We start from the raw sequence: 10897 nt of genomic DNA on the forward strand, positions 1-10897 counted from the left end.
ACTGGACAAAGCTGACTTGCCTCTTTTCATGTCTGAAGAACTTGCAGGAACGTTGACTAAATTAAAAGGTAATTTTTTACTGTTTTCTGAGAACTGTGGTGGAAGAGTGATGGTGATGGTGGTGTTAGTGAGACCATATATCCTGAGCTCCCAAACACCACATCATTGAATTTAACTTGCTCTTTTTTTTTTTTTTTTGTGTTGCTTGTTCTTCTAAGTGAGATGCTCACCACAATTCTATCCAATACTTCTCATCTCTTCCCACATATTTTCTTGTTGGCTGGCATCCCAGGACTGACTTCCTCCTACGTTTGGATCTCACTCCCCTTTTGCTTCATGTTCTTTCTGGCAGTGACTGGAAACGGTGTCCTGCTTTTTCTCATCTGGACAGAACGCAGCCTTCACCAGCCCATGTTTTTCTTTCTTGCCATGCTCTCTTTTGTGGACCTGGTTCTCTCCCTCTCTGCTCTGCCCAAGATGCTGGCCATTTTCTGGTTTGGTGCTACAGTCATCAGCTCCTACTCCTGTCTTTCCCAGATGTTCTTTATCCATGCATTTTCTGCCATGGAGTCAGGAGTGCTGGTGGCCATGGCCTTGGATCGCTTTGTGGCCATCTGTAACCCACTGCGTTATGCAACCATTCTTACTCCAGTTGTTATTGCCAAGATTGGAGGCCTGGTGGTGCTGCGAGGTGTGGGGTTGACCATCTCCTTTCCAAGCTTGGCCCATAAGCTGCCCTACTGTGGCTCCCACATCATTGCCTACACCTACTGTGAGCATATGGCAGTGGTGAAGCTGGCCTGTGGAGCCACCACTGTGGATAACTTCTATGCCTTTGCCGTGGCAATCTTTCTTGGTGTGGGGGATGTGGCCTTTATCGCCTACTCCTATGGGAAGATCGTGAGGACCATAATTCATTTTCCTTCACCTGAGGCACGTTCTAAAGCAGGCAGCACATGTATGGCTCATGTCTGTGTCATTCTCTTCTTCTATGTACCGGGCTTTCTTTCTGTGGTCATGCAGCGCTTTGGCCCACCCACAGCCTCTGCCGCCAAGGTCATCCTTGCCAATCTCTACTTGCTTTTTCCCCCTGCCCTGGACCCTATTGTCTATGGGGTAAAGACCAAGCAGATTCGGAAGCAGCTGTTTAAAATTTTAAGCCCCAAGAGAATTGATTCCACCTGAGTATAGTTCTCATCAGCTGAACCTCAGGGGACAGTGTGACCATCCCCTAGGGGTGGGAGCTCCACAGCCCAGGTTATTTACCTGGTGAGGACAGTGAAGAGAAAACAAATAAAATTATCATGAGTGTTTAGAAGTTGGGAAATCTCTTCGGAGACCTATGGTGTTTAGATATTGGGATGAAAAACTGAGAAGAGCTGGGGTATCTCAATTGATCAATCAGCAAATCATTTTTTGATACTTTTTTCTTCTAATTATTTATGATTTTCTTGTATTAACAAGATAAATGCATCATGAAATTAAGAAATAATTAAGACCTTGACTGACCTGGACTAAGTGACTTAGGAGTTCAGGGAGAGATAAACCAAGTGCCTATTTTAAACATATGAAAACATGGGTCACTTCTTACCACCATGACACTGACACATAGCCAGTATGTGAGAGCAGATAGGCCCTCTCTATCAGAAAAATTTTGGCATCATGGAAACAAGAGTGGAAAGCTGTGGAGATACTTCAGAGTGTCCAGTTTATGAGAGAAACTCTTTAAATATTCATGTTCCATCTCACTCCAGAATTGCAGATAAAGCTTCATTTCTTTATCTCATGTACTTTCTCAGCCTGTTTTTGAGATGGATGACTATGACTCCTGTAGTATTATGTAGTTTTATCCTCTGAGAGTGATGATAATTCCTCTATTTCTTCATTTTTAGTCTAGTTGCAGAGACTTGAGTTAAAATTTATTGCATGCAGAAATTATTGTTCTAATTCTTGTTTGTTTATTTTCTGTCTTCATTATTAACTCCCATGCCCATTTTCTTCTGGTTCCTAACACTGGCCTCACTTTAATGTGTTTGTTGTAAGTTCTTAAGTATTTACGTATTCTTACAACATACATAGTGTTGATTGTTAGGTATTCCTACTATACATAAACACCCTTCTTTAGTTCCTTAAGTGTTCTTGCTTTCTCCAGCCATGGGTAGTCTGGGCTCTTCCTAATGGGAATGCATATCCCTATCCTTATCTTCACCATTTCTTTTCATTTTGAATTTCAGTTCAAACTTCACCTCCTCAAAGATTTTTATAACTAGATCAAGTCACTTGTTTTCTGAACGCAGAGCTCTATGTATATTTATTTTATTATCCATTGTAATTTATAATTATGTAATAATTTGTTGAATGATCTCTGTCTCCATCCCTGCTAAATGGTGAATTGTATTATATTTTTAGCATAGTACCTGGGACATGATATGCTGATACACTCTCAATGAATGTTCAATAAATGAAACTCATTATTTTAATGGACTGTGTCATTACTAGCATGTTTCCTTATCAGTCACATTGAAATATGTGTGTTTTTGAATTAATGAATACATAAATCTCCAAAATGTAACACAGTAGGCACTCAATAAATTTATACTGAAGAAATGAAGTTGTCACAAAATTATCATTGCAATCATAATCACTGTGATTAACTTAGTCTTTTCAAATATTGTGATTTGAACTGGCGGTAATGTGGACACTGTTCAGACATGCTAGAGGACATGATTACTCTTATAACGCAGACTCACTCCTGTGTGTAAGCATAGAACAAACAGAAAACTAATATTTGTCTTCCTTTTTAAATTAATTTGTTCTTCTTTTCTCATTATTTTCTTTGTCATTCTGAATATTTACCAAGCTCTCAGTGATGATGAAATAAACTTGAAAATATAGAAATTGTAGTAAAATTTGATAGTGCTGTAGTAGAGATTGGTTTCAAGTTAGAGAGGATTAATTCTCTATGGGAGGTAATGAGCAGGAATGAGACATGGGTTGGATCAAGTTGAAGTTATACTGTGAATGACCAGGGTTTAGAAGACAATGTGCCTGGGTTGTTGGGTAGGTAGGAGGAGGATCAGGGCTAAATTTATGGTCCTTAGGGAGAGTCTACCTCAGGCTTCCCCTAAGCAGCTTCTGCTCCATGTCATAATCTAAGATGCCATTTTTTCTCTGTTAAAATTTAATCTTTAACATTATTAGTAAGAGGCTAGCTCTTCAAAGAAAGGGTAAAAAGTGGAGACCCCCCCCTAATTTTTGTCTATGCTCCATGGGTGGGAGTGGAAGAAAGATCTGCAGGAGATGGGGAGCAGCCACAGGATTGCAGAGGAAGATACCTCAGTGGGTGGAAGATTAGTGATGGTTACCACTAAAGGGCTTGGAGGTCTCTAAGTGATTTTGGCCAAATTTGTTTTGAACAATCTTTGTCTGAATATGTCTATTAGCATGAAATCTTGAAAACAAGAGTGGCTCTTATTGTTCAGTTTTTACTCCATGATAACTTGAGCCCTTGAAAAGAAAACTTTGCACATAAACTTTTTCATTATTTATCATTATTTCCAATTTTTTCTTTTTCTTTTTTAAATTAAATTTATTGGGGTGACATTGGTAAATAAAATTACATAGGTTTCAAGTGTACAATTCAATAATATGTCATATGTATATTGTATCATATGTTCACCGCCTAAAGTTAAATTTCCTTCTGTGACCATATTATTTGACTCCCCTTTACCCTTATCTACTTCTTTCCTCTCCCATTTCCCTCTGGTAACTACTAAACTGTTGTTCGTGTCCATGAATCTCTCTTAGTCCTGTTTGTTTGTTGCTTTCTGTTTTATATCCCACATATAAGTGAAATCATATGGTTCTCAACTTTTTCTGTCTGATTTATTTCACTTAGCATGATAATCTTCATTTTCTCACACCTCTTCTACCTCTGTTTTAGTAGTAAGTTTACTGTTCTTATTCCCAAATGTAACGTTCAGTTTTTTCCTTAAAAACAGACTAGCAAATGAACAATCATGACTGGAACTTTTGAGGTTCATGATTCAAGCATTTCATCCTCTACCACTCCCAGTTATGGATACATCTCCTAGTTGCTCTCCTTCATTAAATGATGACTTGGTCAATATCTTCTCTATTTTTGGCTACACATAATCCTGGTGGAGACTTCAGTATTCATATATATGACTTATTGAACACTCTGGGTTTTATATTCTTAATTCCCCCCCAACCCTACTTCATAACCATTTCCATGGCATAAATTTGAACCTCTTGAGAGATCACTGTGTTTGTTTCCAACAAGTCTCTCAGCATCTATGCTTACCTCCTTTCTATCACTACTCCCAGCGTGATATTTGATAATGAAATTGTGATTATGTCTCACTTTTCTGCTTAAAGTTTTTATGATTTTACACTGCCCTTAACATGACCTAAAATGTGCATGCTATGTCTCAGTTCCTGGATACTACATAACCAAATTTCACGACTCTTTCAGGCCTTTGACAAAGCAAGCTCCTTTCCCTCTTGCCTCAGGGATTTTGTATCCTCAGCATACTCCCACATCTCTCTTCACTTTCAACCCATTTGTTTGGTCACTAATTTGAATTACAGAAGGCTTTCCTAAACTCCCCAGACTGAGAAGATTCTCCTATTATATGCTTTTAATACACTGTAATTTTAACTTATAACATTTACAACTATTATTAGGTATCTGTGATCACATAGTTAATATATATCATCCCATGAGCTATGATGACAGGGATCATTTATCATATTAATTATTTTTTCCAACATATAGCAGAGGACATGGATTCAATAGATATTTAATATTCATAGAATGAATGAATGAAGTATGAGGATTTCACGATCTGTGAATGAAATACTTGTTAAGTGGATTAATTAATAGACTGTAATCGGAACATTATTCTAAAGGAGAATGTGAACATTAGAGTGGACTGGTAGCTGCTTTATCAGAGATGGGACCAAGGAAAGGATCTGCTTGGTGGAATGGATAGTCTGAGAATCTATACTTATTCCGTACTGGCCATGATATAGAACTTGATGTCCATGGACCTGTCATAATGCCCCAGAAAAGAAGCAGAACACTCAATTAACCCAAGACAGTGAAATTCGTCTAAGATTGGGTTCTCTAGAAATAGACTCTGAGGCAGAGATATGCATACAGGAAGTTTATTGTGAAGTAGACTTGGGAACAACACCTGACCATGAGGGAAACAAGATGGAGCATAGAAAGAAGTTAAACTATGATCCAATTTCCCCAGATGCCTGAGATTATTCTAGGAGAGGCTCTTGAGAGGAGGCTCTTGAGAGGAGGCTCTTGACCCTTCAATGTTATTTTGTATTGAATAAAGAGGGTATTCCTATATAAACCAGTCATTGAGAGAGTTCTGCACTCAGATAAGAAAATAAATTTTGGGTGAGTCAGCTCTTTTTGCTCAAGTGAGAGTGACTCAATTATGAGCTTTTAGCAGTCAACACTCAGAGTGGATGGAGGAGTGAACACATTTAACTACAGAGACCGCTAAAGAAATAATTTGACCTGTGAGAATGAGAAGTATGAGCTTAAAGTGCTCATATGTAAAGTTTCTTAGTTCATTGAGCATGAGGTTTCCTATCACAGCCATCAGTATGTACAGATTTAGGGATGATGACCAACACTAGACTGATGTGGGCCATTTGGCCAGGTGCAGGTGCCACTCCCTGCTCAGTCTATCTGCCCAATCAGCTATCCCTGGGGCAGTAGACTTAATTCTGTGTGCTTCCAACCAAGCTGGAGGCTAACTTTGGCTCTGTCTAGGTGTGTCTGTGTGTCCTCTGGGACCCGCCAATTATTAATAACATCTTGCCTGCCCAGTGCTTTATTCACAGTTACCTGTTTTGCATTGGGGAAGAATCAAGAATAGACTCACCTTTCAGAGTGAAGATGACAGAACCAGCTAAAAGTTTGTTATGGGATTTCCAGTATGGAAAATGAGGTCAAGTTTGAGGCTTATGGATTTGAGGAAGACTACTGACAGCTCATTTCTTCTGCCTTTCCTATAGCCCTTGTGATAGGAGTTATTGCTTGGTTGGCTGTTGTGGTTCTGAGTCTTTTAATACCTCTGGTCTGACAACTCTTAGTAGTCTTAAATTTATGTCCTCTTGTCTCAGAGTAGCTGTTCTCCCCAGATCTGACTCCTCAAAACTAACCCTTTCTTTTCAATTTCCTTTAGGTTCTGTCCTACAGATCACACATTGCTGCAAGCTAACTTTTGTGTTCCTGCATCTCCCTTCTACCACTATCATAAAGTTTATGACACTTTTAAGAAGAAGATAAAGGAGACGGGGATAGGCCACAGCCCATAGAAGAGACTCCTTGCCTGCAGCAATAGAGATAGCGACAGAAGTGACCAGTAGTGACCACAGGAGTACCTAATTTCTGACATACACCTAGGATTCTGTCACAGCCTCTATGGCAGAGAGATTCAGTGGGGCTCCTTCTGCCATGAAGCACCCAGAATATTGCTACAGGTGAGGATCATTGCAGACTCAGTCTATTTCATGGACATTCCACTGTCTACTACCTCCTTCTCATCCCTTAAGTTCAGTGTTTTGTTAAGTTCCTGCGATTCTTGGTTGTTTTATATACTCATCTATTTATTTTAAAAATTTAGTCATATTTATTTATGCAGCAAACAGCACTGAGTACCAATTAAATTCCAGCACTTCTGGAAATTGCCCTGAGACTGCTGCCATAAGCAAAGCACATCCTTACTCTTCAAGGACGAACACACTGACAGGTTTTCAGTGCAAGGTAATCAGTGCAATGACTGGGCAGGTCAAGTGATTTCATAGGAAAGAAAAGGACACATGCTATACTGAATTATAGAATTTGGAGACAGCTTTACAGAAGACAGGTCATTTGGACTGAATTTACATGAATAATTAAAAAGGCACAACATCAGTTCTTGCTAATTGTCTGTTGCTTCCTGGTCAGAGAGCTAAATATATCTTCACTTTTAGATTCCTGGAAATAAAGTTTCTTCTGCTTTTCCTCTAAGAATCACTGAGATACCTCTTAATTACTTTAGTAATTACATTTAATAAGCGGTTCTAGGCTTTTCCTCTAGACCCACAAGCAGCACAAAGCAGTGGCAGTTTATATTCAGGCATGTGCATCTCTGCTTCTCTCTTTTGCCCACTGTAGCTTGGCTTCATTCCTCACTGCTCCACTGGCATGGCTTCTGTCAAAGAAATGGGTGGCCTTCTACAAATGTACAGCTGTTCTCTGACTCCTCAGCTAAAAAATCTCAAGTGGGCTGAAATTTGGAGTAGAAGGAGAGTAATTAAGAAAAAAAAATAATTTTCTCACTATATAGAATGTTAAGCACTGAAACACGAATTTTTGTAAGATTGTGAGATTCTTTTGGTGGGGGAGATCTCAATAAAAATATGTCACTGTAACTCGAAGTTAACAGTGGAATTAAATCTGGAAGGGAATAAAAGCTGAAAGATATATGCCCGCCAGCCATTTCAGATTATGTAGCTGCCATGTTCAGAGGTATTGGGCAATATGGTAGTCATCATTGACTTATAAAAATACTTAAAGTGATCTATAGATGCATAATTCACAAGAACCGAGTCATTCCTAATTATTTTTATATAAACATATACACTCGCATCCTTCTCTTAGATAAAAATATAATTATTTCAAACTGTGTCTATCTTTTAAGACAAGCATTCAAACACAAACAGATCCAGTTTCACATTTTTTTGTTTTAATATCCAAGAGGTTACTCACATGGACAAGGTTAAACAGAATACCTATTTAATTGGTACTTCTTGTTAACATAAGAGTGTCAGAAACACTGAATCATTATCACATCATGATGAGAGACAGACATAGTAAAAGTTTGAAATGGAGCAGACTCATGGAGACAAGGAGAAAAGAGGCCAGTGATCTCACTCAATGATCTTTTATTATTGTTAATATTAATGCTAACTATACTAATGTAAGATGACTAATATAAGATAACCTTTGAAAACCTTGTATGCCAGTCTTAAATGTGTGATATTTTCCCATGGATTAAATCCACTAAATATTTTAACCTCAGAGGTGATATGATGACATATGCATTTCAGGAAAAACCCAATGACTTCAGTGTGGAGAGTGATTGGAAAGGGTATAATAGCAAAGGCAGAGAGATTAAGGAAATAATCCAGGTGAGAGATGTCAAGAGTGTGAACTAGGCAGTGACACTGGGGGTTGAGAAAAAAGAGTGTATATAAGAGAGGTTAAAAATAAAGTCAATGGTAACTGGTAAATAGGTAAAAGAGATGAGAGATAAGAATGAATGAGGATAGTTTCAAGTTTTTACATTGGAATGGATAGGTAGATAGTGATGTAATTCAAAAAAATTTGGACAAAAAAGAGCAGATTTAGGAAGAATAAGTGAGTTAATTCTGTCTTGAATGTATTGTGTGGTATAGATAGATATTTAGGAAGCAAATGAAAAAATGGATTTGTGTTTCAGCTATTTGACTTAGAAACATAGATTTAAAAGAAATTAAAGTATGTAAATAGTTAAAACCATGAAAAAGGATGAACTCAGTCAGAAATAATGTACAGAATAGGGGAGCAAGGAGAAGATAGAACTCTGGAATCAACAACATATAATGGATCAGTAGATGAAGAAAGTGGTGGGGCTACATATACAGGAGAAACGACTGTAGAGTGCTATGTTATGGAAACTGAGGGAGACTAATTTAAAGAATAAGAGATTGATTTACAGGGTTCAGTAATACCAAGAGGTAACAAAGAGAATCCTCTCAAGTAGACAGTTCCAAATTATAAGTAACTGAATGGTAGACTTTAAACATGTCTCTAAAAGCAGTATGTGCTTTCTCTTATCTCTGAATGAAACTAGACCTATCTTAATTTAGACATGTGGATGTCTCAGCTTTAAAAAAAAGTATCTCAAGAAAAGAAAATTTTCTTTCTCGTCTCTTTATTCCCTTTATTCCCTTGTATTTCAGCTTAAGCCTCTTTCTTCTCATGAAGATGGTAGCCAGATCCGGAAAATGTGAAAACTCATCAGAAATGGAGAAATCATGATTTTCTTCTCTCTTCTCTCTCTGTGCCATTCATGATGGCCCTTAGTAATTCCAGCTGGAGGCTACACCAGCCTTCTTTTTTCCTGATTGGCATCCCAGGTTTAGAGGAAAGCCAGCATTGGATAGCATTGCCACTGTGTGTCCTTTACCTCCTTGCTCTAGTGGGAAATGTCACCATCCTCTTCATCATCTGGACTGACCCGTCCTTGCACCAGCCTATGTGCCTTTTTCTGGCCATGTTATCTGGCACTGACCTGATCCTGGCCTCTTCCATGGCACCCAAAGCCCTTGCAGTGCTCCTGGTTCATGCCCATGAGATTGGGTACACTGTCTGCCTGATCCAGATGTTCTTCATCCATGCATTCTCTTCTATGGAGTCAGGTATACTGGTGGCCATGGCTCTGGATCGCTACGTAGCCATATGTTACCCTCTGCACCATTCCAGCGTCCTGCATCCAGGAACCATAGGGCGCATTGGAGTAGTGGTGCTGGTGCGAGGATTGCTTCTCCTCCTCCCATTCCCTATCCTATTGTGGAGACTTGTGTTCTGTCAGGCCACCGTCATAGGCCATGCATATTGTGAACATATGGCTGTGGTAAAACTTGCTTGTTCAGAAACCACAGTGAACCGAGCTTATGGGTTGGCAGTGGCACTGCTTGTGATTGGCATAGATGTCCTGGCCATTAGTATTTCCTATGCCCTCATCCTCCAGGCAGTACTGAAGGTACCAGGCACTGAGGCCCGAATTAAGGCCTTTTACACATGCGGGTCTCATATTTGTGTTGTCCTGGTCTTCTATGTTCCTGGCATAGTTTCTTTCCTCAATCATCGTTTTGGCCACCATGTTCCCCATCACATTCATGTTCTTCTGGCCATACTTTACCTCCTTCTGCCCCCTGCACTCAATCCTCTTGTCTATGGGGTGAAGACTCGGCAGATCCGCCAGCGGGTACTCAGGGTGTTTTACATAAAAGGGTAAATATAAACATATCCCAATTATTTTCTTCAGAGGCTCCTGCCAAAGACACTGCTAGGAGCCCATGCCTGATCTAGGCTATATGAATAGAGGGCATTCCACATTGAGATGTCCTTCTAGCCCTACCAGTCTCATGGCAAAGTACTCAAGGACATTTAGTTCCATAGCCAATTGGGATGAACCTGGATAGCTAGATTAGTGAATATTTTCCACGTTCATTTTTTTGCTCCTGATCCCAACATTTTCTTACTCCTTGTGATGGAGAAACTTAGGGATAGGGTAAATTGACGACTGCTCTGGATATGCCTTTTTTTTTTTTTCCTACCTTTAACCAAAGACTGTAACATCATCTGGAATGAGAATGAAATGTCCCAAACTTTGCTTGGTTTTAGTTTTGGAGTCTCCTCGAACCTTCTAAGTGCTGTGAGCTCTAGGACACTGGGCTCCTATGTAGCAAAACTGTCTCTCTGAAAGCATTTGAGATATCCACGATGTGAGAAAACAACTTTTATTGCAATATGGTTGTTACTCGTTTAGTTAAAAAAAACTTAAGTGGAGCAAGTACTGTAATAGGTTCTAGAAATAATGTTATGATCCTTATTTTTTAAAAATGTGTTTGTACAGTGGATTTCTTATTTAAAATAATTTTTTATTTTTTAATTACAGTCAATATACAATATTATGTTAGTTTCAGATGTATGACATAGTGATTAGACATTTATATATCTTACAAGTGATCACTCCAATGAATCTAGTAGCCATCTGACACCATACATAGTTATTAAGATATTATTGACTATATTCAC

The 10897-nt window shown here is 38.8% G+C and overlaps 2 protein-coding genes across 2 annotated transcripts; both read left to right on the forward strand.

Moving 5' to 3' along the window:
* Positions 1–222: 222 nt before the first annotated feature.
* On the forward strand, positions 223–1185 carry LOC120590456 (olfactory receptor 52K1-like). The gene has a single exon (XM_039848273.1). It carries the CDS (start codon positions 223–225, stop codon positions 1183–1185), a length of 963 nt encoding a protein of 320 aa, XP_039704207.1.
* A 7952-nt stretch (positions 1186–9137) lies between these two features.
* On the forward strand, positions 9138–10094 carry LOC120590457 (olfactory receptor 52L1-like). The gene has a single exon (XM_039848274.1). It carries the CDS (start codon positions 9147–9149, stop codon positions 10092–10094), a length of 948 nt encoding a protein of 315 aa, XP_039704208.1. The 5' UTR covers positions 9138–9146.
* Positions 10095–10897: the final 803 nt, after the last annotated feature.

This window comes from Pteropus medius, unplaced genomic scaffold (genome assembly GCF_902729225.1).
Source record: "Pteropus medius unplaced genomic scaffold, Ma_sr-lr_union100, whole genome shotgun sequence".
Taxonomy (NCBI): domain Eukaryota; kingdom Metazoa; phylum Chordata; class Mammalia; order Chiroptera; family Pteropodidae; genus Pteropus; species Pteropus medius.